Source organism: Equus asinus, chromosome 3 (genome assembly GCF_041296235.1).
Source record: "Equus asinus isolate D_3611 breed Donkey chromosome 3, EquAss-T2T_v2, whole genome shotgun sequence".
NCBI classification, from domain to species: Eukaryota; Metazoa; Chordata; class Mammalia; order Perissodactyla; family Equidae; genus Equus; species Equus asinus.
Genome location: NC_091792.1, coordinates 132,977,885 through 132,997,302, shown reverse-complemented (window position 1 = coordinate 132,997,302; position 19,418 = coordinate 132,977,885). Strand labels below are relative to the sequence as shown.

General features: G+C 35.3%; 1 protein-coding gene across 10 annotated transcripts in view; it reads right to left on the bottom strand.

The window, feature by feature from the left end:
• The window catches only part of ARAP2 (ArfGAP with RhoGAP domain, ankyrin repeat and PH domain 2), a 173,438-nt gene that overhangs the window by 41,655 nt on the left and 112,365 nt on the right, over nt 1–19,418 (bottom strand). For 7 of the 10 annotated variants that reach the window (XM_070506079.1, XM_070506072.1, XM_070506075.1 and 4 more), the window contains 4 exons: nt 15,477–15,624; nt 13,887–13,955; nt 11,273–11,347; nt 8,331–8,448 (listed from right to left, as the gene is read on the bottom strand). In XM_070506079.1, coding sequence (XP_070362180.1) covers nt 8,331–8,448; nt 11,273–11,347; nt 13,887–13,955; nt 15,477–15,624 — 410 coding nt within the window. The remainder of the gene's footprint in view (nt 1–8,330; nt 8,449–11,272; nt 11,348–13,886; nt 13,956–15,476; nt 15,625–19,418) is intronic. The other 3 variants (XM_070506080.1, XM_070506077.1, XM_070506078.1) reach the window with 1 other exon arrangement.

Genomic DNA, 19,418 nt, shown 5'->3' with positions numbered 1-19,418 from the left:
AACAGACCTACAGATCAATGGAACAGAATAGAGAGCCCAGAAATCAACCCATGCTTCTACAGTCAATCAATCTACAACAAAGGAGGCAAGAATATACAATGGGAAAAAGACAGTCTCTTCAACAAATGCTGTTGGAAAAACTAGACAGCTACATGCAAAAGAATGAAACTAGAACACTTTGTTACACCACAAACAAAAATAAACTCAAAGTGGATTGAAGACTTAAATGTAAGACCTGAAACCATAAAACTCCTAGAAGAAAGCAAAGGCAGTCAGCTCTCTGACAGCAATCTAAGCAGTATTTTTTGGATCTGTCTCCCTAGGCAAAGGCAACAAAAGCAAAAATAAACAAATGGGACTACATCGAACTAAAAAGCTTCTACACGGCAAGGAAACCATCAACAAAATGAAAAGGCAAACTACTGAATGAGAAAAGATATTTCCAAATGATGTATCTGATAAGGGGCTAATATTGAAAATATGTACAGAACGCATACAACTTCAATATCAAAAAACCAACATTTGGGGGCTGGCCCCGTGGCCAAGTTCACGTGCTCTGCTGCAGGCAGCCCAGTGTTTCGTTGGTTCGAATCCTGGGCGTGGACGTGGCACTGCTCATCAAACCACGCTGAGGCAGTGTCCCACATGCCACAACTAAAAGGACCCACAACGAAGAATATACAACTATGTACCGGGGGGCTTTGGGGAGAAAAAGGAAAAAAATAAAATCTTTAAAAAAAAAATTTGTATTAAAAAATGAACAGTAGACCAGAATAGTCATTTTTCCAAAGAAGACATACAAATGTCCAACAGACGTGAAAAGATGCTCACCACCACTAATCATGAGGCACATGCAAATCAAACCACAATGAGATATCTCACATCTGTCAGAATGGCTATTATCAAAAAGACAACAGATAACAAGTGTGGGAAATGATGTAGAGAAAAGGGAATCCTTGTACACTGCTGGTGAGAATATAAACTGGTGTAGCCACTATGAAAAACAGTATGGAGGTTCCTCAAAAAAATTAAAACTAAAACTACCATATGATCCAGTAATTTCACTTTTGGTATTCATCCAAAGAAAACAAAAACAATAATTTGAAAAGATATATGTACCCTTATATTCATTGCAACATTATTTAAAATAGCCAAGATATGGAAGCAACCAAAGTGTTTCTCTATAGATGAATGGATGAAGAAAATGTCATACATATATATATATATATATATACACATACACACAATGAACTATTACTAAGGCATAAAAAAGAATGAAATCTTGCCATGTGCAACAACATGGATAGACTGAGAGGGTATTATGCTAAGTGAAATAAGTCAGACAGACAAAGACAAATACCATATGATTTTACTTATTTGCAGAATCTAAAAACCAAACGTATAAACAAAACAAAACAGAAACAAACTCACAGATACAAGGAACAAACTGGTAGTAGTCCCCAGATAGGAGGGAAGTATGGAGATGAGTGAAACAGGTGAAGGATATTAAGAGGTACAAACTTCCAGCTACAAACTCAGTCAGTCATGAGGATGTAATGTACAGCATAAGGAATGTAGTTAATAATGTTATACTAGCTTTGCATGGTGACAGATAATTACTAGACTTGCCATGGTGATCATTTTATAATATATATGTTGAATCACTATGCTGTTCCCTGAAACTAATATAATATTGTATGTTAACTATATCAATTAAAAAAATTTTAAAAAACAGGTTTTACAATAACAATTCAAGTTCTACAGGAAAGTTTTTTGCTGATCAAAATACGCCAATCAGTTAATGAAATGTTACAACAAAACCATATGCTGGGAAAAAAGGAATTCAAACCTTTTCACAGTACACTGAAAACAGCATAATTGAGATAGCAAGAACATAAGCTCTAACATGATGATGTTGATGTTTGTAGCCATATTTAAGTCAATGCAACTCTTTCATATCCTCCTAAATGTAAAGCACATAGCACTCAGGCTTTTCATTTTTGGTTAAACTAGTAAGGCTAATGACGAACAAGAAAGAGTACGTTAATAGCATCCAAGTCATACATGATCCATGATATTTTAATTGGTAATAAAAGCACAAATAAGAAAGACCAAATATATCACATCCTCCTTAATACTGGTCTCCCCTGCTATGACCACAGCATTTCAGAACTTATCAATAGTCCCAGGTCCACAGAAGAAGAAAACAAGTTTTCTGCTTCCAGTGTAAATACCAGATTTTTGCTTCCTATTCAGTACAATGAAATGCAGTTTGCATTCTGTGCATATTGGAGCAGGCCTACTCATTATGATGGCAATTACAAAAACAAAAACAAAACAGAGCAACGAGGCCATACATCTTGAAGACAAATCTACTTCTTGTTACAAATATAGCCCCCGCACAAAGCAGAGTGCTGAGTACATAACAGAGGTTTAAATACTCGAAGAATGAAGTACCTTATGAATTTCTATAGTGATCTATCAGTTAGAAAATGTAAATGGATCAGCAGAGAAAATTATAATTCTTAATAAAATCAGACAAAATTGTTTGTGCTAAATCAATCCTGTTTTTCCTCAAATAATTTTCTAAAAGGTTTGGCAAAGATCATAATTGCCTATAATTTGCCAAAGTTATAATTTAAATGTTCATTAACCCATAAATTGGTTGTCTTATATTAATGGAGGTTATAACTAGAATTATCTGTATTTAAAAGTTAAACTAATTATAGAATAAGCACTCTCTTTACATTTGGGTATTATATAATTCTTGGTTCCACTACTTGCAAACTCTGGCACACTACTGATCCCATTAACAGTTGCCATTTCTGGAAAAGCTATGTTATCAGACATTATATACATTGGATACTTTGTATCAGTTATCACTTTTAATTCTCACAACATTCTTCATTAGATATTATTATTATTCATATTTTCTATCTAAGGGAACCCAAGGATCAGAGCGATTCAGCCACTTGCCTACAGTCAAACAGCTGGTTCAAGTAAGGAATAGAGATTTGAACTTCAAATCTATCTGACTTTACAGACCCACATCTTAACTATCACACTTAGTTTTATTTGGGCCAAGTATATAAACCCCCACATGATGATTTTCTCACATGTAACTGGGTGAAATAAGCAAACATAAGCAAAGTGAAAAACAATGTCATTTCACACTTTCTCCTTCACTTGTTCCCCTTCATTTTCCTCTGCTTAGTGAAAAGATGGTAAGGAAACAACAGCAAGATAGTTTCAATATCCTACACTTAGGAAATTGATGATACTGCAGTTGGCCTGGAGGTAAGAATGATATTCTTAACTGGAAAACAGTAACTGGATTGAAGTAAAAGCTTACTCTTCTTTATTACAAAATTAAATTGGTAATAAGACTTCCAAATATCAGAACATTTATACCAAAGAGGGTAGCTATCATAAGTAGATACTACAGTGGTAGCTCTAAAGTGTTCTTAATTATACTGAAATATATCATTGTAGACACAGAGGCAAATATAGATTTCCAAACAGTCAAGCATGTTTTTCACATCATAGAATGAAATACTTCAGCTGAATGAAAATCCTGAAGATCCAAATTTCTCCATAAAAACAGAGCTGAAAAATGGGAGGAAAAGATATTTATTAGACGATCAAATGCTACAACCATAAAAATGGCATTAAAATCCACCTTAAGAAAGAGATAAGAGGCAGGAAAAATTGGTTGAGTCATCAAATACTGCTGGAATACAAATTCCTACAAATAAACACGTTTTCATTTATAGTTACAACCATCTGTTATGATAGATTATACGGTACATAAGTCATCTGGCATTAGGGTATTACTAGAAATAAATAACTTATTTATATACTATCCATAAAAAATTGCTGAAAACTCAGTGTAGTTATTTGAGAAGAACAGGTTATGGAGGTGATTCTTTAGCTAGGTAAATCATGTTATCAATAGTTTAAATCTTGTTCACAGAATAAACCTAGCCTTCCTTGTTAAAGAGAGCGCTATCCACTTTCCACTTGAAATAACAGATATTGTCCTTAAATTTCTGTCATTTATGACTTCCCCAATAATTAAATTCTTAGTGCCAAACTTAGAGCTGTGCAAGTCTTTCTCTGTCCTGTGCACATAATCAGAGGGTGACAGCACTTTCTGTGTCAATCAAGAGAAGGGCCAGAAAGAATTCTGATTAAAAATGGACAAATCTTCCATATCAAAGCCAGTATGAGGAAGAAACAAGAAAACATTTTGTTATTATGTTGCTGCATAAAAAGTAACTGCTTCATACACTTGAACCTCTCAGTGATGACCCACTTAAATGAGGCCCCTCAGGCAGTTAACTTTTTTCCAGCATGTGAAGGACCTAGAGGGTATGGGGCTCCACTGTCAGAGGATAGGCTCAGTTTTAAGGTGAAGCATTTAAAACAACAACAGACTTTAGATTAGCTCTGGAGGATGGTGCTGTCCTCCCCTAGGTGGGTTTCAGCTTGCCCTAATGATTGGCGGCAGTGGGTCAAGGATGCTTGGCATCTTTCAAAGAAAGACATTTTTTCTATCCAGTGCAAATTTCAAATGGGGCCTTTGGGAGGTGATTAGTGCCCTTATAAAAGAGACCTCACAAGGCTTCCTTCCACCATGTGAGAACACAATGAAAAGACAGCCCTCTACAAACCAGGAAGTGGGCTCACCAGATACCAAGTCTGCCGGCACCTTGATCTTGGACTTGCAGCCTCCAGAACTGTGAGAAATAATTTCTGGTGTTTGGAAGCCATCCAGCCTATGGAATTCTGTTACAGCAGCCTGAACAGACTAAAGACACCATTTCACCAAGAATGGCAATGCTGCTAATGATGTATGACATGTTTATGTCAGTCTGCATTTGCAGCTGTCACATCCATGATAATTCCATTTGTAGGTTTAAGAATCTATTTTTATTTTCAACCATATAGGGGTGCCTGAGCATTTATATGTTATAATACATATTTTCCTCCTACTTATTCTTATAATTACGGTAGTATATTAATATTTTTGAGTATAATTATCTCAGGAGAGTAAAGGGAACACTACAAAATATTTATTGTACAAAGGGGGCACTGAATATGACAGGGTAGAGAACTATTGTTTAACATTTACAGACATCTAAAATATAATCCAGCACTCTGGTTTACTTACTTATTTATCCATTCATTCATTTATTTAGTTTTGGTTACTTTGTTACTTGGAGGATTTATATTAACTTAGAAAAAGTACCAATTCCCTGCTGACATTCTTCCTATCAACTACAATCTTATGACTGCCAATGCCTTCACTTTTATCTTCTTTTTATATTTCACTTTATCTTCCCTGCATGTTACCTGAAATAAAGCTTTTAACATTTCGGGAGGTCAGGTGGAGCACACAGGTTCCATCTGCTTCAGTAAGCCAACATAATCACAGGCCCCTTTATTGCTTTCCTAGCTTTGTTCCTCTAAAAGCAGTAAAAATAATCTTAATTTTCTCTTCTGGTAATTTCCACTTGAACAGTTGAACATTAAACATTAAAACCATGCCAAATTTGAATTCTCAAATCCATCAAATGTATTCTTTCTTAGTATACGTGGAGTTTCTTTGATTATATATTTGGACACTCACAAATCAAAACAACTCGAAGTCTCCTAGTCTTTTTACATCTTCATCAAGATAACTTTTTTTTAATTAGAGAGAAGGATTCAAAAATAAAAGAAACCCACCCCAATCCAATAATAACATTTGTGATGTACTAATTATCACATGCAAGTTGATAATCAGTCATTTTCAGAGTAAGCATCCCTTTATTTTCTCAGATGAAATTTAAAAACCATGTTTTCAGATATATTGCCAGCTCTTCTAACCATATATAATTCCTTCCTATCCTCATCCATTCTGCTTGCTCCTCTCAGTCAGGAGGACCAGTGCCCAAAGGCTCAGAGCTCCAACACTGTGACACAGGGATATACTTTGACTAAACTCTTGAGAGAGTAAGAGTGGTAGGGAGAGGATGCCTACTCCAAATTCCATGATTCATTATTCTGCTGTGGATTTCCTAAAAGACAACAGAAACAGAGCAGGCAGGACACAGTCAGCTGTCTAAGAGCTAACCAGGTCCTTGAAGTGTCCTAGTGGTGGCTAATCTACAAGCAGGAATCACTTGTTATGTGCCTTCCACATTTGGATAGGTCTATCTGAGGACCAACAATCCAGGTCACTCAGGTTCAGGATGCATCTATTTTTCGTTCCACCTCAGTTAACAAGATATTTGCAGGATATGTTCTACATCAATGCACTATGCTAGAGGTAGTGAGAGATGTAAAGGTCTAAAAGATAGGTAAATATCCTAAAAAACATATGATCTAGGGCAGAACCAGATATATACACATTGCTATTCTACAAGTCAGATAGTATGCAGTATTATAGATCTATAAACAAATAATCAGAAAACAATCAGTGAGAACTATGTTCACCTAAACATCATTATGGAGGAAGGAACATTTGAACTGGACCTTGAAGGATAGCTAGGCGAGGATGAAATAATGAAAGGGTTTCAAATGGTAGAACATATGAGCCCATTTGTGATTCAGAAAGATAATTCTGGCAGTAATGCTGACAGTTATCTTTTACTCACAATGATGAAGCTGGGATAGCCCCTTTCCTTAAAATTAAACAACAAAAAACAAAAGACTTTACCACCTCTGCACCATATAGTAATGCAAAATTTTGCTTCACTTAATGAACAGATTTTAATTGCATGGCAACTATGTACCAGGCATCATGCCAGACACTAGAGACAGAAAAAGAGAGTCCCTCCTTCCTTCCAAGGAGCTCTCATCAAGAGAGACAAATATAAATCCTTGCAATAGGCACTATAAACAAAGAATAGACAAAGTGGGATGGAACCTTTAGTCTGGGTTTTAAAGGAAGTAAACAGGCGGGTCAGATGGAGGAAGAGTTACGGTGTATTTTGGAAACACCAGCTCACCCGAAATAGTCAAGTACAAAGAATGAAGAGATTATCTATAAAGGACATGTAAAATGAGAAAAGATGGCAAAGGACATTGGAGCAGCGGAAACCCACTGCTTAGGGGGTAGATAAATGAAGAAGAATTGACAAAAGAGATATAATGCTGAGACCCAGGAAGAGAATCCAGGCAGTATTGAGAATGGTGAAAACCCGCAAAGAACAAGAAAATAGGCATTAACAATAAATGCCACAGGAAGGACAAGTAAAGTAAAGCCTGAAGCAAATCCATCGGACTTGGCAGTTGGGGGTCACAGGAGTCATTAGCCAGAGCACTTTCTGTGAGTGGGGAAGACGGAGCCTGCCTATGGAGGAGACACCATGTGAACTAACCCCAAAGCACCAGAGTCACTGAATCCTGACAATGAATATTGGAAAATAATGTTTTAATACAAACTAGAATTTAAAAGAATTATGCGTGATAAAAAGAAATAAAGGATTAAAAGCACCAAGATAGGATGATGAAAGACAAAATATTTGATAATCCCATTTCATTCTAACATTGATAACAACACTCCCAATAATACACGATGGGGCATTTCAATACTGAATTTTAATTTTTATCTTGAGCTTGTGGGTGGCAAGATTTTACTTTTGGCAGTTTGACAGCTATACTTGAAAGGGTCCCAAGACCTTCGCAGGTATCAGCTAGACAGATGGTCAACATACAAAGATACTCTGCATCTTATTAGTTTTTCCTGGAGGTCTTTAAAACCAAATGGTGTCATTAGAATGTTAAGCTTATTCAGCACTTCACTATTGGGGTAGTCAAGAAGTTTTAAAAGCTCTCCTTACCCTTCTAGGTCTGAGATAAGAGATGATAAAATAGCTGATCCACTCCACTAAAGATAGATGAAAAGGATAAAACCAAAAAATAAGCTTCTGCTAGGCTTAAAACAAAATTATTTTTTAAAATAATAAATAATCTTTTAAATCAACATTCTTTGTTTTTGGTAAATAAGTAGCATACAGGAATAAGGTGGATGGATGGTGGTGGTGACATTTAGAATACTGTTACAAATCAAATTGCTTGTTTTTATAAACAAAAGCCTTATTTCCCGAGGCAGAAACATAGACAGCTAATGCTTTGCACTCTATATTTTTAGAATCAATAAAATAATCTATTTCCATGAGTAAAATCATAGGAGGGAAACCTCCATGGACTGAGGTAGAAGGGAATTCATAATGAGGTGTTAATCTTTAGAAAAACATAAAACGTTAGTAACGATTTGTCAAAAAATAGTATTTCTTCATTCTATAAGGAATTTAAAAATCCCTGGCATGAAAATCACTTACCTAGCTCTTCATTTTCAATGACTTCAAATGTGGCCCAGATATCACCCTTCGTAGGAATGATATTTTTTATTGCTAATATATCATTAGTTAACTCTTCTGCTTCCATCACAGGAGATATCTGCAACAGAGGCAAAATTTCTTCAGAATATATGTCAGATACAGGAGGAGCCGTATGCTAGGGCAATAATACACCCCGTCCACCATCTCATGATACCCCAAGTTTCTTCCTGGTGTGTTTAGCTTCTCTAAGCACAGAGAGAAAACAGTCTGTTTAGATATTCTCCATAAAATGTAATACATTTTAATGTGAATGTAAAAAGATATTACAATATAGACATAATCAGGAAGAATTTTTTTTTTCCTCATGGGGTGAGCAATCACATCACTCACAGAGGGAAGAACTATCTAGTCATACACAGAAAGACCTTCACTAGACAGCAAATCCAATGGTCTTCTAGGAGTAAAACTTTTCACATGTCAGTTCTATAATCAAGAATTCAAAGTGGCTTTCTTTATTGAGCCTGAGCCCTAAATTATACACAATCGACTGCTGTCTGCCATGCAGAAAAGCCCCAGGCTTTTAGTGGCCTGTGGCATGCCCTGCCACACCAAGTGACAGAGGGTGGGATACCAAAGTGTGCTGGAGCCACAATTTCATGGCAAAGGGCAGAGTCTGCAGTGGCAGCCAGGGAATCAGCCATACCAGAGTCCCAAAGCCTCAGGCTATTGTGGAAGTACACCATCTTCTTAGGGACTTTTGGGATTTTTGATTGTTTGTTCTTGTTTTTGTTTTTTGCCAATCTTAAATGCATGCTGGCCAAGAGCAAGCTGACTTTCCTCAATTAGAACTTAGTTATAATGCCAAGCAAATAGAAGATGTTTTAAGCATTACAATATTGCAACTGCAACCTAGTTTGCACGTTTTCAGTAGAAGTATGTACCTATTTAAAAATTTCTTAGTAAAGGAATGTGCTCATTTCCATTTCTCCTGTCCATTACTGATCATAAGCATATTGCACATATATAAATAACAGAAAACATTTTTCATTACAGATAACTTGTATAGTCTATATTTTGGATTTCATGGAATTTAGTGCTTTCTTTGGAATATATTAATGATACAGTGAAGTCCACTGTCTTCTATTTAGAAAAGCCCAATGAAACAAAATCTTAAAAAAAAAGAACTTAGCATCTGGGAAAAGTGGATGAAGCAGGAGAAACATTAGTAGATGAATCATTTCAATGATGCTGTTCATCTGCATGGCTTTAAAATTTTTTAGGAAGTATAGCCCTTTCTTAAAATAATAAATTACTGAGAAACCAAACTAGTGAAAATTTAGCAAGGGAGTGCCTCAGGTTGACATAGGAATGGAAGACCAGAACTCCACTCCCTGTGCCAGGAGACAGCCAAGGCCCCTTTTTAGAACATCTAGAACTCCACAGAGCACATTTTGCTTTGTTTACAAATCAGGTTAATGAACACTAGGTTTAGAATGATGATGATCAGGGTTTGCATTCTGGCCTTAATGCTTTTAATTCCAAGTTTCCATAAACTTGAGATATCACCTGCTTCACCTACTTACTTGTGTTGAGGTAATGATCAGCTGAGATAAATATAACAAGAGTTTTGCAAAGTCTAAAGCATTAGATAAATGTCAGTGATTATTTTTGTTTAGTTTTTGTTGTTTTTTAACAGAATTTGGAGTTGTTGTACTTGAAACAGTTCGTCTTTTACGAACATACATTCAAAATAATGTAAGAATTTTTCTCTGTTCTAATAACTTCTGTTATGGCTTTATTAGCAAGAAAATTAAAATCAGCCACAAAAGTGTTTTCGTGTAGGTGGAGTTAAGTCACATGCTTTGAACACCTCTTCTGGCATTAGTGGTGGCCTTGTGTTAATGCACTGGTACTGCTTCCTCCTGTCCGCTAGGATCAACAGCACATGATCAGCATAAGAACTATGACATGGCCAAGGAGTGGCAAGGCCACTGCCTCATCAGGACAAAACCTATGATAGCAGTAGTTAAGCTTCATGTTCTAAGTGAGGTAACCAGTGCCATGGAGTCATAATACGTAATCATTAAAAATGCATAAATTAATGATTGCAATACATTTAACAAAACTAAGGTCCAGAAATATCTAACGTTAAGACTCTGTTTAACCTTGGACTTTAAAAAAGATAAGGAGCTAAAGTTGAATTTCAACTGTTACATAGCAGAATGTCTATTCCTCATACAGAGAATGTAGTCTAAGTAGGAACCTGAAATAAGTGTTTCTCTCCCTAAGGCAGACTAAGTACTGAATATGGTAGTATTAGAGAGATCTTTTTAATTCATAAAAAATGATTAATATTCTCAAGAAAGAAAAGAGTTATCCAATATTCAAGCAAATTGGAAGACTGGAAGTTAAAGTCTAGGATACAACGGTGGGAGATTATTATTAACAATAATAATAATAGTACCAATAGTAACAGTTATTAAACATTCATGTGCTGAGCAATTTGCTAAGTTTTTTTACATGCATTATCTTAGTGAGTCCTTCTATCAGCACCATGATATAAATACTGTAACTTTTCCTCATTTTACAGGTGAGAGATTGAGACTCAGAGTAGATTAACTTGCCTAATGTTAAGAAGCTAAGGGGAGAAGCAGGTATTTGAGCTCAGGTTATTTTCCAGAACTTGTAGAAAACCCTATATGCCATAACCTTATGTGCCATAACATAAGGCACACAGGATGTTCTCTTTCCAAATGACTAAAATCTGGAATTTCTGGAGGATATTGGTATGACAGTCAATCTTGTCATCAGGCATGTTTGAACTGGACATGTAAAATAAAATGTAAGACACAATGGAAAAGTCAAGATATGTAAATTAATGTTATTGCCTGTGATTCCCAACAGTACTCTTTATATCCATCTGCAGGATGTAAAGGACTCACCCGAATTATAATACTGCAGTCAGGTTCCTTCCTTTCTACAAACACTTCAATTAACAAGTCTCCAGCCTGGGAAACCTAGAAAGGGCAGATATGAAGACAGCAAATATAAGTATGTTGCAAGAATGCACATATGACACAAGACACTTAGGAAGTCCTAGTCCTATTTCTAAATATTTTATAATAATGAAATGAGCCAATTTCCCTGTTAACAGCATGATGATACCCATTTTCCAGATGTGTTGATTAAGCACAAGGAATCTACACAAATGATATAATCAACAATAATAATAATGCAATCTTTTCATCTCTTACTCAAGAGTTTAGTGTCCTCAAACACCCTTACATTCTTACTGAAATAATAAACCTTGCTACAGTGGAAATAAGGTGACTTCAACAACAGAAGTTGTAAGAGCCATCACCATGTATGTTAACAGGATAAACAAAATAAGGAATGAAAATGGGCCATATATAATTCTGCTCTGAGCTATAGTGTGGGCATAACACCAATAATTAAAAGGGAAGATAGATCCTTCTAAATTTTCAAAGAAATAATATGGCCAAAAATTGAAATCTGAGGATGAATTAGGTCAGAGCTATATTAAAACTACAAATAGAGAAAGTATATTTAGCAAGAAAAAAAGTGAAGTGATAAGGTAGGTAATAATGCTAAGTTTTTATTTTAATTTTCTTTAGTTAAGAATTAAGAGTTGTTATGTGGGTCACTATTATGCCCCAGAAAACATATTAAGGGAATAAGATACAAGCCAGAAAATAAAAAGCATAAGATATCACCATGTAGACTGACGGTATAATGTGGAGAAGATTAATAAAGAGCTAAATGAATCTATGAAAAATATTTTGAGTTTTCAGAAATTCCCTGAAGTTATATAATCACTTAGAAATAATACTCATCACCCAATTTTCTAAAAATGATCATAATGGAGAAAGCAATCATTCTGAAGTTAAATTCGCCTCAGAATAAAACCTGATGAGTAAATTTGTGGGGAAAATATTAAAAATGTCCTTTGAAGAAATGTTCTTAATTATTCTGGCACGACTGACTTAGAAAAGATTATTCCCAATTTTTCCTCTTCACTTTTGATGCTACACAAGAATTCTAGGGAAGATACAGTTGATATTTTTACTTTTCACTATGTTTGCATAAACAAGTCTCCAGGAAAGACGAATTTTAAAAATTAAAAAGCAAACACAAAAGAACTCATAGAGCGAAGCCAAAAGCAAGAACAGCTAAGAAATTCCAGCAGGGATAAGACACAGAGACTGTCAGAAAAACACTCCAGAGAGGAGTTCTGAATGGATTCGAGAAAAACTCAAGCAAAAGAACAGATTTCCCCAAACTCTTCTACTTTTCTTTCTCAATTACTCTATTCTTATTTTACTTACGTATACTTAATTAGAAAGCATTTGAGTCATTTTTTATTGCAATATGAATATAAAAGATAAAAATGCAGAAGAATACTCATACTTTATCTAACAACAATATAGATAATGCTGCCCAAGATTATCCCTTGGGCTCACACGATCCTTCATTTCATGACTGAAATTCTCCCCAAAAAGCAAAAGTCCAAGAGAACTAACTGATTATGAGCCAGATTTTTTAGTGTTATAGTTAACTCCTCTGGAGGCTGCATTAATTACTGTGGGTCAAAATAGAGAAGACACTTCCTGAGGTAATTAATAGCACAGTATCAGTACTTGGGGATGTAGGCACTAGAATGAAAGCCTTTCCTCGTCTCCTTCATATGGAATGATAGCTCCAGTGACTTCTCTAATTACTAGTGGATATTTCAGGAATTAGGTGAATTTACTGTGTTTGACTAATAAGAAAGTATTTGCCTAATTCTCTGAGTATATTCATAAACAGAATATATTTGGCTTATATCTATTATTTACACTGGTGCCCTGAAGCCACTACAATTTCTAGTTATTAGAAGAGGATTAAACATCAATTTTAAGGAAGTTCAATGAATATGCATCAAACAAGGCAAGGTACCCTGGAAAACTAATGGGGCAACCTGAACACACAAATGCAATATAATGTGACTGAGGAAAGCAAGAGAAGATCTAGAAAAGTCAACTTGAGACATTAATCAGCATATGTTACAAAGATCACATTAGAAACATTCCCACTAATGCAATCATCTGAGAGTGTGCAGAGCAAAAGCGCATTAAGAAATAATTTATATTTTCAAAATCATAATGGAAAGAATCATTAGGGAGTCTGAATTTTCAGTTTATTCTAGTATTTCTTTGGCTTTAAATGCTTCCTTTGAAATCCACTGGCATTTTCAATAGTGCTTTTATAACTAAAACTTGATTTTATAAAGCATATTTTGATAAGATTAAAACTGATTTTTCCCTCCATATTTTGAAAAATTTACATCAACATACTTTGCCATTTTGGAAATACGCATCATGCTGCAGATTACACGACTGTTTTATCTAGGTTATTTTTTCCCCATTACTTTTACTTGCTTCATATAGGAACTTGCAAATAAATACAACAAATGTCTTTACTTACAATGGAAGTTTTTGGTTTTGTTGTTTTTTTTAAATTTTTTTATTCTTTGGAGATCTAACTATTACTACTCACTTGAGTGTCTTTCCACTTGGTAATAAAGCTATTTTCTATGTCCATTTGTTTGACTTGGTCTTCTTTAACCTGTTTAAAATATAATTTGGGACATTCTAATAAAATACAAGGAGCGATGGCACTCATCCTCACATAACTCTTCAGGAATTTAAAGACCAACAAGTTAAAAATAAATGAGAATGGCCATCTTAATCAGCATGGGTCCACACAGCTGGGGCAGAAATAAAGCCAACAAGATAGAGCCTCATAAAGTTTAGAACACTTTATGATGATACCACTTTAGGCTGTAGATTCCATCAACAGAAGCCCAATTGCAAAGGTGACTTAATAAGCAGAGGGGCTGATTGATGACTGGTTTGTTGAGAGCTTATAGAGGGCGAGAGACAAGACTCATTTCTCAAACTGAAATGTTCATTAAGTGCTTATGAAATTTCCACCATTTAGTTAAAGTTCGATTTAACAAAACTATGAAGGTAACCATTTATTTTTTATTAACCTAACAGTACAATAAAAAGAAAATAAAGAGAGCATGTAAAGCCACACATCATTTTTTTTCTAATTCTTTTATGTCTCAGTATCAGAATTATTGCAAAGAAGCTGCTATTGATCAAAAACAGTGGACACATATAGAAAGAAATAAAAGGAGATCAAAGAGCAAAGAGAATCCAACAACTCTGGTGTCCGTTCCAGTATAAATTAAGATACAGACTGTGTACTTTTATTTTATTAAAATATAGTTTCTTCCCCTTTGCTAAAGGATCTTGTGAGCAATTATTACAAGAATCTAAGAACTCTAAAAATGATAACCTATTACATTAACCCATTTGATGTCATCTCGTATATCCACAGCCCTAGAAAACAAGTAGTCTTATACAACACCATTTCATGGAATGCTCAAAAAGTTTAAATGACAGAACTGAGATTCCAGAAGCAGTTAAGTAATGGACCTACCTGGACTTTTGACCCAGATCCCCTAAATTCTCCATATATTCAAATCCTGGATTTATTTCCTCTATTTTTACTTCTTTGAACTAAGAAACCATCCCTGTGCTAACAGTTTTCTGATAAAACCTGAAAATATTAACTTCATAAAACAGCAAATTGAAAAGTCAGACAATTAGAAAAGAGATGACCAAGTAAAAACCACAGAATAATATTTCAGAATTTTCCTTTATCCAATTTGGGGCACAACCAAAAGAAAACACTAAAATGTCTTAAATTGCAGAATTTAATAGTCTGGTGTTTATCACTGAATTTGTGAAATTCATAATTTCACACCTCTAAGTAGATATACTTAATGCATATACATACTGAGGAGAAAAAAAACCCATAAAAACAACATAAATAGAAATATTCTGTCCAACAGACACCAGATGGTAAAAAAGCTTTAAAAGCAGCCAAATTTAAATGAATGGCTACAGCTCAAAATTCTAGTTATATCTAAAATACTATAGATCATATAACTCTCTTTTATTTTCATTATTTTTAAATATTCATAAAGACCTGAATAAAACATCCTTAAATACGTATTTCTGTTTGCAAATAGTAACATCAAAACTACTTTAAAAGAGCAGGATATAAAATATTTACCTCAAATATTTCAACATAATTATTAATTAAGTCCTCGATTACATTTACTTCTTCACTAGTTTGTCCCTTAGTTTGAAACAAACAGGATGAAAAGACCAAGGCCAAATTATGGGCGTCCATGTGATTAATTTCTGAGCATTTCTGAACCCTGTTGGAGAAAACATAACTCAGTACAACACATTTCTTTCTGGAAATCTTATGGAACTGTAAGTCATAATACTCATTTATCATTTTTTTAATACACACATATTGAAGGTCTCTGATATAAGTGGTGATTTAAAGAAAAACACACCATTCTTTCTTCCAAGTAGTTTACAGTTTGGTTAAGAATATAAGACAAAACTACTAGGGGCCAGCCCAGGGTGCAGCGGTTAAGTGCGCATATTCCACTTCTCGGCGGTCTGGGGTTCACCGGTTTGGATCCCAGGTGCGGACATGGCAAGGCTTGGCAAAAGCCATGCTGTGGTAGGCGTCCTACATGTAAAGTAGAGGAAGATGGCATGGATGTTAGCTCAGGGGCAGTCTTCCTCAGCAAAAAGAGGAGGATTAGCAGAAGTTAGCTCAGGGCTAATCTTCCTCAAAAAAAAAAAAAGACAAAACTACTGTTAATGGAGATATTACTACAAGTTACAAAGCAGTAGTTGAATGTTAATTTAGAGTAGGGATCACCATATCTAAAGAATTCCAGGCAGTGGGACAACCTGTGGCTAAGGCATACAGGTGTTCTTGCAGAATGGTATAAAATGACTTGCGAGACTGAAGTATAATGAATGAGAGAAAAGGGGGCAGTAGGTAAGTAGAAAACAAGGGAAGAAAGGTGAATTGGGAGGCATAGAGTAGAGAGTTCCAATTCAATGTTTAGAGCTGAGCTGAATTTTCCAGAAAGCGCACATCAGGTGAGAAAACTCCTGGCAGCATGTGTTAGTATGGTTATTCAAAACAGGATATTATCTTTCAAAAAGTAAACACTTAATTTAAAAATACAATTACACTTTTCTTGGATATAATTAAGGATGGCTTTTTATAATGAAAAGACCGGAAGAGAGGAGTCAACTCTCTCAATCAGCAGGCTACAACACTTGGGTCTTAGAAAAAGCATCATTTAAAGTATTCACAAATATATGTTCAAAGTGATTTTTAAAAAACTACAGCCATCACCCCAATAAAAGGAAATTTCCATTGATAAAAATGCATGAGATGAGAACTCTAAGTGATCCGCATGGGAGTATGTGTTAATGCTCTCAATTTGTCACTGGCTATACACATAGCAGCTGCTCAACTGCCTGTCCAATTACATTTGCAAACTTCCGAAATACACACTAAACAAGAGAGACCAACTCCAAAGAAATAAAACAAGATTAAGGTAGGTACACCTGTCTATAAAGAGCAGAGATTCTAGTAGGTACAAGAAAAAGTGAATAAACGTGACAGCAATGTTATACATGATAACAGAAGAAACATAAAATGCAAATTGCATAGCAGAGGCAGAGCAAGTAAAATCATCATATATGATTTACAAGACGCAAGAACAATTACAAGTTAATAGAGGAGGACGTAATAATTGCGGACACCCCTCTCAAAACCACTCCTGCACTTTTATCACACTACACTGTCAACACCTGGAAAATTTATCTGCGTGTCTGCCTCTCTTACTAGAATCTAAGCATCTCACAGTCGGAGACTGTTGCTTTAATCACACTGCAGTGCATAATAAATATCTGGTGAATGGAATTAAGCAAATGTTAGTCATGGAGGAAGTGATTTTTTATCTAGGGCAGGAATGGAATTAAATGCTAAATCAACTTGACCTCATCCAAATTGACCTCTCAGACTTTTGATGACACTATCAAACATCCCCATCCTCCTTGACACTTCCTTCTGCAAAAGCATTCTTAGGTACTCTTCACCTCTCTTCTTTTTACTTGTAGCTGCCTTAATTTATGGCACTAAGTACGTATTTCCTTTTCTTCCTCTATTTCTCTGCTTAAGTGTTACATATTCAGCCTACTCAGTCTCTCCTCACTCAGGCCTTCTCATCAGAAGCCCAAGGAAACTATTTCCTAGTAGTTTTCTCTGCCTCTATTCTAACCTCTTCTTAACCCATCCCATTACAGGGGTTATTATTCTAAAACAGATTTGATGGGGGCCAGACCGGTGGCATGGTGGTTAAGTTAGCATGCTCTGCTTCAGCAGCCCAGGGTTCACAGGTTCGGATCCTGAGCACAGAACTACCCACTACTCATCAAGCCATGCTGTGGCAGCGCCCCCACCTACAAAATAGAGGAAGACTGGCACAGATGTTAGCTTAGTGACAATCTTCCTCAAGCAAAAAGAGGAAGACCGGCAATAGTTGTTAGCTCAGGGCCAATCTTCCTCACCAAAAAAATAAAATAAGACAGATTTGATTAGTCACTCCTTATCACTTAAAGGAATGAAATTCAAATGTTTCTGTACAACTGACAGAGCCTTTCACAACCTCCTGCCAGCCATCTATAAAGCATTTTATCTCTTTGCACAACTATTTCCTAGAAAATTTCCTTTACTCATTCCTTGTACTTATCTTTCTTTAATGCCCAGTTCATATATCCCTTTAAATCTGAAGCATTCCTTGGACTTCAACACACTGTGACTCACTCAATCCCTCCTCTCTAATTCCACGTCTCATGCTCAAATTTTCTATATTGAAACCTGTCCTGATGCTGCTGTTTCACTAAAAAATTACAAAATGCTCTGCAGCACCCCTGAGGTCACTCTGACATCTCAAGGCTCCTCGGTACTCAGTTGGAGAACTATGGACTTAAGACTATTTTTGTCTTTCATGTACTATTATCAAATATTTCTGTTCACATGAAATCTCAACAGACATCATCTTGTACACAGCAGGAGTCAAAACATATGTTAACTGAAGAAAAGGGGGGAGGGAGGAAGGATAAGAAGAAACTTGTTACCTCAAACTCAAATCTGAGTTAAGAATTTTAAGAATAACCATGGGCAATTCAATGTTTACAATTTAACTTAATAAACTGTAGCAGCCTGGTCACATATTAAAATTTTTGAAGGAAAAAATCTGTCTCAGAGTCTCATGGGCATAGAGCTAGGACTACATAGTATATAGATTATATTATATAGACTATATTTGTATGGTGCAATAAGAAAATCAGTTTTACAGTAACGGAGTTTACATGTATGAGCAGCGGTGATTGGGAAAGAAAGAGAACAAATTGCGAAGGATTTCTGAATCTAGAGTCCAAATAAAGTACTTTTAGTAGAATTCAGCTTCACAGAAATTTATTCAAGAAATCCATTGAATTTATTATTCCATCCTAGAGGCTACAACAATATATTCCTTAAGCAATATTTACACTTATAAGAGTTTTGTAATTATTCTTGCTGATAGGAAAACAAATCTTTTGTTTTAACTTAAAAGGTTATTTTGAAACATCCTCATCCTTCAGATCCCATTCCTCAAGATACCATTATATTCCTCCTATCCTCCCAAATGCAGGGGATGACACGCCCTGACATAGGAAACGTTCTTGACTTATAAAATTTCCTCATCTGATCAAGAGCCTGACACCAAATATTAGAATAAGGTTAGATATAAACTGATAATAAAGAAGTAAGAGTTTATGACGAGTCCACCATGAGAAAATACCGTGCTCACAGACAGATTCCTGCTATAGAATTCTGGTCCCTGTGCTTCCTTCTCTTTTCCAGCTCCCCTCAATAAGTTTTAAAATTCTTGCTTATGTTCTAGATGTATCTGAGGATGCTGTACACAATTATTTCTAATTCATTTAAGAAATTCTCCAATGCTATTTATCTGAAATGCATCTGAATTACACAAAGACACTAATTCCATTTTGAAAACATTCTTAAGATAGGTGAAGTTTCAGAGTCACATGAAGACGGTTAACCACAGTACTTTAAATTTAAGAAATA